At 46.5% G+C, this 13,699-nt stretch overlaps 2 protein-coding genes across 11 annotated transcripts in view; both read left to right on the top strand.

Moving 5' to 3' along the window:
- Window positions 1-13,699, top strand: part of TANC1 (tetratricopeptide repeat, ankyrin repeat and coiled-coil containing 1) — a 159,908-nt gene that overhangs the window by 81,680 nt on the left and 64,529 nt on the right. The gene's annotated exons all lie outside the window — the stretch shown is intronic.
- Window positions 4,696-7,177, top strand: LOC148116584 (uncharacterized). Its single transcript, XM_087881913.1, has one exon. The coding sequence runs from the start codon at window positions 5,471-5,473 to the stop codon at window positions 7,175-7,177; it is 1,707 nt and encodes a 568-aa protein (XP_087738039.1). The 5' UTR covers window positions 4,696-5,470.

The following is a 13,699-nucleotide window of genomic DNA, read 5'->3' on the forward strand; positions in this document are numbered from 1 at the left end:
ATGTGAAAACATAGAGGAGGCGACATATTGGTCAATATCATCCTGAGGATAGTGGCAGATCTCTGCATTGCCGTAATTTTGGGACATGGAAAGAGCCTCAAATTGATGGTTTTGAATTATCTATTTTGAAACTTCTTTTTGTGTTGATAAATATATTATAATTATCTTGAATTATAAGGCAAGAGAATCACATTGGGACATGCAGAAGATCGGGTTGTTACCCAATACGATGATGGAAATTAATAATCCTGATGAAACCCACAATTATTATTATATGGAATACAATTATAATGTCACTCGGGTGGTTGTTTTTACTTTTATATATATAAGAAGATGTTTACTACTGATGGGGGCAGATATGATTGGAGATCTTGAATAAACTGTTGCATCCGCAAGCTATGTCACCCTATTATGGATGTTGGTTTTAACAATCCAGTGGAAAGACTTCAAGAAGATATTATATGGACTATAAATTTAAAGTTATTGTCTTTTCTTTTTTTTATTTAGATATAATGGAATATATATATATATATATTTTTAAGTAGTGTGGGCAGTGAATTAAAGATATCAAGAATTGTTGTGTATGGTAAATTTGTAAGACAGTGGGTGAATAAGCTAGCTACAGACTGATTAGTTTAAGAAAAGGGATTTTTAAGTGATACATTTAGGGGAGTGGAGGAAATGGATAGAGTGGAATAAATGTTAAATTAGATTTTATGGGGAGCCCGCTTTGAAATGTTATTAAAGTAGGACTTATTGTATAGTTTTAAAGTGGAAGGTGGTTTTGAATTGTTGCAATAATGCATAGATATAAAACACTATTATGCTAAATTAGAGTTATTTTATAATAGTTATAGTATAATGTGTTTGTTTTTTTTTGTTTTGTTTTTTTTTTTCTCTTCTTCTTTTCTGAAATGTATGGATAAAGGGGGATTTATAATACTTTTAGTAAGTAAAGGTCAGTATTTTGAGGAGGGAGTAAGTAATCTGTTATGAATTAGGGTTTTTTTTTGTTACGAAGAAGTCACAGGGGGGGAAGGGTGGGGAGGGGGGGTTAGGGAGGGGGGGGAGGGGGGGAAAAAGGGGGAAAAATTTGTATTTGAAAACCTTTTCAATAAAAAAAAAAAAAAAAAGAATTCATAGCCGCAGTGAAATTGGATGCTGGTAGATTCACTTTTATTTCAGTGTTTCCTCTAGTTCTATAGACTGTTTTGTTTGTACTATTTCTTTTTGGCCGACCAAATTATGCTAATTCATCGGCAAGATGATCTAAAGACTTACTATTCTATTTTGGGATGGTCCTTGGTTCTACAGCTCTTTTTTGTATGACATTTTTAGCCGATGGAAAGTAAATTAAGACTTTTGAAGATAACGGTGACTGATTCTGAAAGCTTGATATTTTCCCATAACAGCTGTATCATTCCGAACACTTCTAAAGTTTTCATTTGCCAGGGTTTGCCCTTAAATTTGTGGTTAGAAGTTCATGACAATAGTCTGCAGCTTTTTTGTTTGTTTGTTTTAAATGTTGCTGTGATGTCTGGTCTACGATGACTTCAGCAGTAAGTTTCCATTGTTCCTACAATAATGAAATTTTGGAAAGAAGCTGCGTCAGTCGGAGATTTAGGATCTTTTCAGGCTGTAATGTAATTTTACCCTTTCTTGTTTATTACTCTAATCCGGATTCCAAATGGTTGTCCTCTGATGTTCTAGTTTACTGTATCTAATTATAGCATTCCTTTGCAGTAAAGAACAGAAAGGAATTGTCTTTTGAAAGGATGTGGTAGGAATGTTAAATTATGAATATTAGGGTTACTCCATTTTCATTTGGTGTTGCTGCTTTTATTTATACATATCAAAGTAGCACCCTCTACTGGTATTTTTATATTTAAATCTTTGATTTTTAGATTTATAAAGGTCTTTTTTTGCTGCTGCATCTCTCTTGTATTGAATGTAGAAAGCTTACCAGAGAATCATTTTGCTAAGGTTATTTCAGAATTCCAAGAGAGAGAGGGAGAGGGAGAGGGAGAGGGATATTAAATGTAGATATATAGATGTAGATATATAGATATATAGTTTAAATCCTGATTTAAGGTACTGGTCTACAAGATTTAGTTTAATGATTTAAACCAGGCTTCTCAAGCTGTGACCTATGGAACCCTAGGTTTCTATAAGAATCTCAAGAGTCTCATAATGGTAACAAATGCTCACTTTGTTGTGGCCCCGCCCTCTGAGCGTGTCCCATCGGAGGAAGAAAGCTCCGAGCATGAGGAAGAGGAGTCAGCCAGGCCTCCCTCTCCAGGCCCCTCCCCTCTGGCATTGTCTCAAGTGCCGGCCGAGGGAGAGGAGACAGCTGATTCGGATCAGAGTGATAAAGAAACATCATTCCTGGACGCACGCCTCCGAAGGCGTGATAAACGTTTGCAGCAGCTTAGGAGGCGTGCTAGGGATTAGAACTGAGTCACTGGACCACACCCCAGAGACTATATAATAGAGGGTGGTGGTCAAGGATTTTTGTGACGAACAAAGCAAACCTTGGATAGTCACTAAAGCCTCGTCCGGAGCTGCTGAGAGAAAGATTTAAAGTGTCGGACATTTGGACTCTTGAGTATTTGTCTTTCTGTTTTACTTTGAAAATAAAGTCACTTGGCAGACGGTGTGTCTATCGCTGCCAAGTGGGAGATAAGAACTGGGTGCGTTCCAAAGTGTTTCCTTAACCCTCGACTGGCTGTGTGTGTGTGTGTGTGGGTACGGGGACAGATCACACTTAGACACAGACACTTTTCTGTCATTTGAATGTTGCTTCTTGATTAGGCCCTAAAAAACTACAGGTAGTCCTCGATTTACAATCATTTGTTTACTTCCTGTTTGAAGTTACACTGAAATAAGTGACTTATAATGTTTTTCACATTTACAACCATTACAGCAGGGGTGTCAAACTGGATTTCTTCAAGGGCCGGATCAGCATTGTAGTTCTTCTCTGTGGGCCAGCCAGGAGGAGGAGGAAGAGATGGGATGGACGCCTCCTGCAGCACCTTGCCAGCCAAAATTGGGCATGGTGGGGCTGCCCATGCCCCCCCCATGGCCTGTTTTTGTCCTGGACGGCCTCCTGCAGTACCCTGCTGGCCAAAATGGGGCGCCCGCCCATCCCACGCCTCATTTTGGCTGCCAGAGGCAACGCAGGCCGGTCCTTTGCTATTTGTAGGCCAGCCCCACAGGCCAGATTTAAACACCCTATGGGCTGAATCTGGCCCGCGTGCCTTGAGTTAGACATCCCTGCAATACAGCATCCCCATGGTCACGTGTTTAAAATTCAGTGACTTGGCAGCTGGCATGTATTTATGACATTTGGAGTGTCCTGGGGTCATGTGATCACCATTTGTAACCTTCCCAGCTGACTTCCTATAAGCCAATTTAGTGGGGAAGCTGGATTCACTTAAGAACTGCGTGATTCACTTAATAACTGCAGTGATTTGCCTAACAATTGTGGCAAAAATGGTTGTACAATGGAGGCAACTCACTTAACAATTTAGCAATGGAAATTTTGGGCTCTGTTGTGGTCATAAGTCGAGGAACGCCTGTAACAACTTGCATAGCAGTAAAATGCTTGTGACCTCTTGATAAAACCTTTCTTTATTCATTACTTTGAAGATTCTGATCAATTCATCTGTAACAAAATACATTGTGCTTGATTACAAACTTCCTATCTTTTCCTGTTCCCAATTTTTTAAGAAAATGAATTGCTCAAATGGAAGAAATGACAGAAATAGAAGAAACCGTTAATGTTAAAAGTTGGGGTTACTATTTCAGTAGTCTCTGAATCAAAATGTTTAAATAACTTCTACCATCTCACACATGTGACTTTAAATTGTTACCAGTAAATATATTTCTTGAATGAATCACGTTGCCCTCAAATTTATTACAACTGATAACTGTGGAAGAATGATTACTGTGAATACACATAATACAGTCAAGTCCTCTTTTTCAATAGTTAAGTATTGATTCTAGTACTAAGCACTTAGTACTTAGTGCTCACTTTAGCAACAAAGTGAATTGGAAAAAGTGTTTTCGCTATTTTTTTATTATTTTCTTAAAATTGTCATTGTGTATTATTAAAAAAAGCTTCCATTGAACATCAACTGAGACTATTAATTTGATTTTCCTTGCTTTCTTAAGAGCAACTGCTAGAAACTGCTAGTTATTGTGCAAGTATTTTTTAAATGTCTAATAAGCTTTTGTGTCTAGAAATCCAGTAAATCCTCAATTTAATGGAGCATTTGAGATCTATTAAACCTGAATTTCTAATTAGAATAATAAAATACCTATAATTATATAAAAGATGTAAACAGATGCAAATTATGTAAACATTTTCAGTTGTCTGGGTTACTCTGATAAAGTGAACATTGCCATTATTTTGGGGAGCGACCCAAAGAAAATTGTTGTCTGATGCATCCAAACTCCACTGAGTAAAAGTTTAATTGTATTGAAATATTAGACTATACTGAAATTGAGCGAGTTTTTTTGTTCCTTTCAACATTTCAATTTATTTTGGCGTCATTATCTGTGATGCTGTGCATTTGAAATTCTTGGGACATTCGTTACAGTTTTTACTATTACTGCTTGTAAATATTTAGCAGTATGTGGATTACCTGCTTTCTAGGGAAGCGATTGTGACAGCGGTCAGGAGAGGGTTAACCACCCTAATCTGGCACAGATCGAGTCAGGAAGTTAACTCCTCCTCCTGCTGCTCCTCCAGCTTTCTGACTCGATCTGTGCAGGATCGGACGCCTTAGCCACTTCTCCTGACCGTTGGTCTCTGTTTGTGATTGGAAATAAGAATTTGAGGTGCAGACAGCGGAGAGAAATTCAGCTCTCTCCACTGGGACCGCTTGCGGTCATGTGGGATTGAGGCTTTTCGTTGCGCCTCTCCCATTGCCGGCGAGCACGGCTCACGCCCAAATCCGCTGAGGGGAACCTCCTCTCTGAGTCGCAGGTCCCTAACTGCTTGGCGGCAGCAGATCTATCGGCAGCTTGATTCCGACGAGCGGGGCTTTTCCCCGCTTTTCCGAAGGCACCTCGCGGCACCGTAATTCCTCTGCCGCTTTTCTCAGCCGCTCATTCAATTAGCTGCTTCGTTCCTTGTTGAAGCCTCGCCGCTCTTGGAGACCCATTCGCGCTTGGCGCGGGGCGACTGTCAGTTCCGGGTTGGACTGATCCCTGGAGCGAAGATTACGGTATAGTACTTGGGCGCCGGATTGTACCTGGGCTGAGTGGCTTACTCGGAACCGAACGTGGGAGGGGTTTTTCCCTCCGGTTGTTTGAAGGCTATTTGGTGAGACTTTTGCAGCCGCCATTTGAGCGCCCTCTGAAGCCATTATTAGAAGGCTATTGGTGTGACTTTGCAGCCGCCATTTGAGCGCCCTCCAGCGCCATTTTGTCATAGCCTCGTGGCCATTGAGGCCTAAATTCGAACATGGCCTCTCGCGCTCCTAAAGCCTCCAAACGCCAGGCCTCCGATGATCCTGAGGCCGGGCCTTCTTCGGCTGGGCCTTCCAAGAAGCCCAAAAAGACTCGTTCCTCTAGAGAGGATAAGAAGGCTGCAGACAAAGCCAAGGAAGAACTGCGTTTGCACCAGGCAATCGAGCGTTCTATCCAGAAGGCCATGAGGGAGGCCTCAATCAGAGATGCCCCGGCCCTGCCTGGGCCTATACCCGTTCAATCTCCCTTGGCTCCCCAACCCTCCCCCCCTGCGCCCCCTGGGGAACATCTTCAGGCCTCGCAGCCCTTATCACCTGATGGCAATCACTCCCTTCCTCCGTGGCAAGGGGATATTTGTGAGGCCCTCTTTGGGCCCCAATCTGACGTCACCCCCGCTCAAGAACAGGCTGCTGCCTCTTCTACTCCTAGGAACGATCCAAAACCCGGGGGTGGGAACGTTCCAGCAAACTTCACCATGGCTCCAGAATTCCTTAGTTTCATGCAGGCTGCTATACAAAAGGGGGTACAGGCCGAATTACGACGCGGAACCTCTTCCTGGGTGGCAGGCTCAGACTGCTCCAGGGCTGACCTAGAAGGTTCTCTTTTGGAGGAGGGCCAAACTGCAGGGGGGGGACATGCTCCATCTATGGCTTCTTCTGAGCACCCGTCCGTTACTGAGGAGGATGGTAGAGACAGGGATCTGTCAGAAGATGAGGACTTAGCACCTGATCAACCGTCCTTCATTGGACTATTTAAGCCCCAACTTTTTAGGTCATTATTGCATAAGGCTAAATTGACCACCCGCCTGGGGAATTCCCCTGCCCCTTCCTCTTCAGGGGGCGACACAGGGACCCCCTTGCCACTATTTGAGGTTCCAGAAATTGAAACTGAAGAAATTCCAGGGCCCAGATTATTTAAAGACGTACTGAAGAAGCAATGGTCGGCTCCTTCATCGGGGCCTAACCCTAATCAACTAGACCGGCGCTTCTACAACCTGGCCCCTGAATTATCATCACTTCTGCAGGTCCCCACAGTTGACCCTCCAGTAGCGGCTCTTACGGCCCAAGCTAATGTTACTGGTCCCCCTGAGGACAACCTCCGTCCGGAGGATAAACGACTAGAGCAGTCTCTGGTGAAATCCCATCTAGCCTCAGCCTGGGCAGCTAAATCTGCCATGGCTTCATCCTTTTTTAATAGGGCATCTATTCTATGGATCCGACAATTACAGGATAGGCTTCCAGTGTCGGATACCAGGACCCATCAAGATCTGAACAAAATCTTGGCCGCTTTGGAATTCTCCGCGGACGCGACGCTCAACGCGTCTCGCTTTGCGGCTAAATCTATTGGTGCCTCGGTTACTGGCCGGCGCCTTTTCTGGCTCCGCAATTGGCAAGCGGACGCCAGATCGAAGTGGCGACTCGCCTCGTCCCCCTTTGAGGGCCCCTCCCTCTTCGGGGCCCCGTTGGAACCCCTCTTGATAGAAACAAGGGACAAGAAACGTATCCTTCCTAGTGTTTCTAGAAGATCAGAGTACCGGCGTTCCTTTCGCCCATTTGACAATCCCTTCCCAGGGGGGCGGTCTCCTAGGGCATTCCCACCACGATCCCGGCCTCCTGATCGCCAAGGATTCCAGCCCCAGAGGGGATTCTCCAGACGCCATTCCCGCGGGGGCCGCGGACGGCCCTTCCGCAGGTCCCGTTAGCTGCATGTCCAATCTTCCCATTGGGGGCCGCCTGGCTCTCTTTGCCAGCCAATGGGAGGTTTCGTCTGCGGACGCTTGGGTCCGGGAGACGGTTAGGTGGGGCCTCTCCCTCGAATTTCTCTCCACTCCCCCCGACAGGTTTCTCCGATGCCCCTCTTCCCGGGATCGGCGGAAACGGCTCCTTCTGGCATCGGCCGTCAAACACCTTCTTGATATCCAGGCCATCGAGCCGGTGCCACAGGAGCAGCACGGACAAGGTTTTTACTCTCGCCTGTTCGTCGTTCAGAAATCCTCGGGAGGCTGGAGAGCCATTCTGGACCTCAAGTCCTTGAACCGCTGGGTCGTCTACCGGCGGTTCAAGATGCAGTCTCTCTCTTCCATCCTGGAAGGCATTAGAGTTGGGGACTTCCTCACGTCAGTCGATCTGACGGAGGCCTATCTTCATGTCCCCATTCATCCGGCGTACGTCAAATTTCTCCGGTTTTGTCATGCGGGTCGGCATTACCAGTACCGTGCCCTTCCATTCGGCCTTTCATCGGCCCCACGGGTCTTTACTAAAATAATGGCCGCTCTTGCGGCGCACCTTCGAGCTCGACCAATTCGGATCCAGTGTTACCTAGACGATCTTCTCATCCTCTCGAATTCGGAGGTGCTGGCACGTCAGGATCTGGACGCCACCCTCCAGGTCCTGGAGACTCATGGTTTCTCTATTAATCGGGCCAAGAGTCACCTGGTACCTACGACCCGCATACAACACCTTGGGACTATCATCGATACGGTCGAGAGCAGGGTCTACCTTTCCGAGGAGCGGCTGTCCAGCTTGCGGTCTCTGGTCAGCTCGGTTGCCCAGGGGACGCCGGTCTCCCTGGCAACCCTCTCTCAACTCCTGGGAAAGATGGTTTCATGCATTGGCATCGTTCCGTGGGCCCGTCTCCACTGCAGGGCCCTGCAGTGGTTTCTTCTCCCGTACCAGAAGTCCCGGAATTCGGCTTCCAATATGATTGTTCACCTTAACTCTCCTGTCATTCAGTCCCTCCGCTGGTGGTCTTCAGGGGCCCTGTCCAAGGGGAGGGAGTTCAGGGAGCCCAACCCAGTCATTCTGACTACGGATGCCAGCCTCTCTGGCTGGGGGGCCCATATCCAGGGCCACCTAGCACAAGGGCTTTGGTCTCCAAGGGACAAAAGCCACAACATAAACTGGCTAGAGCTCCGGGCCATCCACCTGGCCCTCCGGGTATTCAAGGAAATGGTAAGGGACAGACATGTCATTGTCCGGACGGACAACGTGGCCGCCAAGGCCCACGTCAACCGCCTGGGGGGAACACGGTCTCACTCCCTGATGGAGGAGGCGGAGCGCCTGGGAGCCTGGGCAGAGGCCAACCTGAGGTCACTCCGGGCTTCCCACATATCGGGCCTGAGCAACACTCAGGCAGACTGGCTGAGCCGATCGACGGTGGACCACGGCGAATGGCAGCTCGACCCGGCCCTGTTCCGGAGAATCACACAACGGTTCGGCGTTCCTGTGGTGGACTTGTTTGCGACGAGGACCAACCGTCAGACGGACCGCTTCTTCTCCAGGTTTCCGGACCCGATGGCGGACTCCACGGACGCTCTCCTGAGCAGGTGGCCCAAAGGCCTTCTCTATGCCTTTCCTCCCCTTCCCCTTCTATCCAGGGTTATCCGGAAACTCCTGGAAGAGCAGGCGGACCTGATCCTCGTCGCTCCACATTGGCCCCGCCGGCCCTGGTTTGCCGACCTCCAGGCTCTGTCGGTCCTTCCTCCTTGGCGTCTTCCCCCGGCCGACGTCATCCTCCGGCAGGGCGCACTTCACCATCCGGACGCGGCCTGGTTTCAGCTAACCGCTTGGCGGTTGAGCGCCAGCTCCTGAGGGACCGTCATCTTCCCGCCGACGTGGTCGACACCATTCTGACGGCTCGTCGCCCGGCCACGATCCGTATCTACGGGGCTACTTGGCGTTCCTTCGCTGGGTGGTGTACCTCGAAAGGGCTGGATCCGAAACTGGCCTCTACGGAACAGGTACTCGTTTTTCTTCAAAGAGGGCTGGACGCGGGTCTCTCCCCCAACACTTTACGCAGGCAAGTAGCTGCTTTATCCTCTATACTCTGTTTGGGTGCCCGACACTCCCTGGCTCATCGTCCTTTGATAAGGCTGTTCCTCAGGGGTGCTTCCAATTCCCGTCCTCCACCCGTACATCGTTACCCCACCTGGGACCTCCCTAAGGTGTTAGACGCTCTCACCCGGGCCCCCTTTGAGCCTCTCCGTACCGTGGGGCTGCGGTTCCTATCCTATAAGGTGTCCTTCTTGGTTGCCATTACGTCCGCTAGGCGGATCTCGGAACTGGCAGCCCTTTCCACTAGAGCTGACCTTTGCGTTTTCCACCCCGACAGGGTGGTCCTTCGTTTGGACCCCACCTTTCTCCCTAAGGTTAACTCTCTATTCCATCGGTCCCAGGAACTGGTTCTCCCAGACTTTTGTCCTCACCCGTCTCATCCACGGGAACGGGTTTGGCACTTACTGGATGTTCGTCGAGCCCTACGCATTTATATCCGCCGAACGTCCTCGTTCCGCAGGTCGGAGGCTCTTTTTGTCTCCTTTCAACCTTCCACCCTGGGTCTAAAGGTATCCTCTCACACTGTAGGTCGTTGGCTTCGCGCCACTATTGCTTCTTCCTACGAGACTCTGTCTCTTCCTATTCCTCGTCGCATCACTGCTCATTCCACACGCAGTGCGGCTACCTCGGCAGCGTGGGCCACCCAGGCCTCTCTGCTGGAGGTATGCCGGGCCGCAACTTGGGCGTCTCCCACGCCTTTCATCCGCCATTATCGGATAGATAGTTTTGCGTCGGCGGAGGCTGCCTTTGGGCGCCGGGTTCTTCAACAGGTCTGTGCGGACCAGGCCTCCACGTCCCGGGCGGATCCCTCCCAGTAGGTCACGGGCTTTGGCACGTCCCTCTCCTGACCGCTGTCACAATCGCTTCCCTAGAAAGGGCGTTGTCTTACCTGAACGCCCGTTCTGGGGACCGATGTGACAGCGGTCAGCCCCACCCTTCCTTCCGCCGGTCCGTCTCGGCTGGGAGCACTCCTGTTGTGTATTTGTTCTCTTTCAGGTGGCTAATGCGTCGTCAGGACATCACTTCACATTCCTCGTCTGAAAGCTGGAGGAGCAGCAGGAGGAGGAGTTAACTTCCTGACTCGATCTGTGCCAGATTAGGGTGGTTAACCCTCTCCTGACCGCTGTCACATCGGTCCCCAGAACGGGCGTTCAGGTAAGACAACGCCCTTTCTCAGTTATTTGAATAAGGAAGACACTATTTTATTGATGCTGGATTTCCTTACACATTTTATCTATATATAGACTTCTCTCACTTGCCCATCACCTCAAATCCCTATTGATTTGGCTTCTTTGTCTTTGTGCTTTCTTGGACTTCCAGCTTCGAAATGGGACAACTCACTGTGACCAACTTGCTGCAGAACAACTTGCTGTGGCCAACTTGCCATAGGACAACTTGCCACGTGACAATTCAACAATTTAACAAAAGTTAAATTAATTCCAACAGAACTGTGGCCAATAGTAATAAAGAAAGTCAATCCAAAAATAAAAGAGTTACAATAATTTTTATGAAAACTTGGTCACCAATAATAAAAGTAACTGAATAAAATGATTAATACAATGTTGAATTGCCCCACAGCAAGTTGTCCCGGGACAAATTGGCTGTGGTGAGTTGGCCACAGCGAGTTGTCCTAGACCTGTTCTGACCTAGGCTTCCTGATATAGTCAAAAGCACACAATTAGTCCCAAAAACCCTTTTTTTATTTTAATGGCTGTGAATTCCTTTCATTCACAGCACATGCTGAATCACCAAGAGTTTATTAATAGTCCAACAGAAGTCTGCCACAGTCCTTAGGATAAAGCTGGTAAACACCCACCTTTATCTTCTTTGACACGCCGCCAAAACACCTAATTGGCAATTATCTTGGCAAGGCCACACAGAAACACAGAGTCAAAAACAGAGCTTCAAAGTACATACACCGACACCATTCACAACGTTGCTTCCTGCAAAGGGCCATGTGCCTTTGCTCTTCCTTTATGTTTTATGGGAGGGGCCAATCATCTCCAAGCTTTACTCCCAAGTCGTCGCTTTTGTTTTAACTGTTCTTGCCTTCTGGTAGCTCTGCGCTCCCCCTGTTCCTCTGCCTCTCTGATGTCCAACTCTGGAGGCTCTGGAGTCCGCACATAACTCCCAGATGGCCTTGGCCCCATCTTTGCCTCCGACGCAGTGCCTTCAGCTGAGCCTTCCCCAGACTCTAGGACTGGCCCATGTTCCTCCCCAGCCTCCTCACTGTCTGATTCTGCTGCCAGTTCCGCAGGCTGCTGGCGGACCACAACAATACCCTCCAGCTTCTTACTTTTTCCTTTTTTCAGAAGCTGAAGGAACTTTGTTGTTTTCCCTCCCTCAGTATAGCTGAGTAACTGAGTAAATCCCTCAGTTTCTCTTCCTCTAATCCCAAAAGGGGGAAGGGTTGGAGTAACTTCTCCAGATCCCAACAAACAGGTGTGAATGTTTTTTGTGTTTCAGATCTATGCAGGTGAAGTTACTTCTGGTGGAGGACATTTTAAAGTTACTATCATTGGCCTATATCTTTTTGCTACTTCTGTGTGTAAGAAAATAAATATTGCCATGTTTAGATTAGTTACTATTAGGTGGAACAAAAGAATAGGCGGCCAGTTTTTAATATGAACTTGACTGTCTGCCAAGATGAAGTACAGAATAAAAGCTATTTTTATTTTATACATGGGGTTGGTATGAGCTCAAGTATGGTATATTACTGAAATTTAAAACTGTCTGCAGTTTTAAAAAACAACAGCTTATAACCCAGAGACAGTACTGTAAGAAAAACAATGTTCCAGTAAATTCAGAATAAGGACAATTATGAATAATTTAATTTGAAAATCCACTTGAGGCTCTGGAAGCAAAGTCATGATTAATTAAGGTTGTTCAAAACATTTCAGACTGAACCTTCTTAAACTTGAAACATTGCATCTCAAATACACAATACTCTACCTCATATGCAAATTGGACATTCTGAACCTTTTGGAGGTGTTGAGCTGAAGTATTTTCCTACTTGAAACAATGTTGTTCATGTGTTTAAGGTGGCATATTTTGCATTCAGAATAGGCTACTTCACAGCTGAACTAGGGTATTTCGAATTTGAAATTCTTGTATTCGGTGTTTTGCAAACTCACATTAGTAAAATTCTTTTTGTTTCCTATCTTGTATTTTTATGCTGTACCAAGGTCTTTTGAATTAAATAGCCTTTTGCAGATAGCCAACCTTACTCTCTGATAGAGCCAAATTAGGCAAGAACACTCATTTTGTTAAGTTCTCCCACCTTCAGGAAAGAGAGTTATTCATTGAGATATTGAAGCTGTGGATGGTTTATTGTTGAATGTAGTGAAAAAGTTACCCAATGAAAATATATTTAGGTTTAAGAATGATCTTACTGTATTGGAAGCTTGCCTCTTCCTAATTGAAAGCCCATTTGGCTTCAAAAATCCAGGATTATTATAATTTAACAATGAAATAGAAAATAATGCAATTAGTATTTAAGTAGAACTGCAAGGAATTAAATTTAAGTCAGACAAATACTTTGCTGGTTTTATCTCTTTCTCTATAAAAATGTATGCTAAAAGAACTTTTAAAGAAACAAAATAGATAATTAAAGACATGTAAACTACAGGTAGTCCTCAATTTAAGGCCACAACTGAGCCCAACATTTCTGTTAAGTGAGACATTTGTTAAATGAATTTTGCCCCATCTTACAGCCTTTCTTGCCACCGTTGTTAAGTGAATCAGTGCAATTGATAAATTAGTAACCCGGTTGTTAAGTGAATCTGGCTTCCCCATTGACTTTGCTTGCCAGAAGGTCGCAAAAGGGGATCCTGTGACCTTGGGGGCCACAGCAAGAGTCATGAATATGAACTAGTAGCCAAGCATCTGAATTTGGATCACGTGACCACGGGGTTGCTGCAAAGGTCGTAACTCTGAAAAACGGTCATAAGTCACTTTGCAGTGCCTTACGTAATTTTGAATGGTCACTAAATGAACTGTTGTAAGTTGAGGACTACCTGTATATTGTTCATATACAATGAGCGGGAACTGCACCTGAAAGCTTTGATGAAATGATGGATATGGATCAGGGGTGAAATCCAGCAGGTTCTGACAGGTTCTGGAGAACCAGTAGCGGAAATTTTGAGCAGTTCGGAGAACCGGTAATAGAAAGTTTGAGTAGTTCGGAGAACCGGCAAATACCACCTCTGGCTGGCCCCCGAGTGGGGTAGGAATGGAGATTTTGCAATAGCCTTCCTCTAGGAATGGGAAGGGAATGGAGATTTTGCAGTATACTTCCCCTGCCACGCCCACTAAGCCACGCCCACCAAGCCACACCACGCCCACTAAGTCATGCCCACAGAACCGGTAGTAAAAAAAATTGGATTTCACCA

Source organism: Pantherophis guttatus, chromosome 1 (assembly GCF_059756535.1).
Source record: "Pantherophis guttatus breed Tessera chromosome 1, ASM5975653v1, whole genome shotgun sequence".
In the NCBI taxonomy this organism is placed as follows: domain Eukaryota; kingdom Metazoa; phylum Chordata; class Lepidosauria; order Squamata; family Colubridae; genus Pantherophis; species Pantherophis guttatus.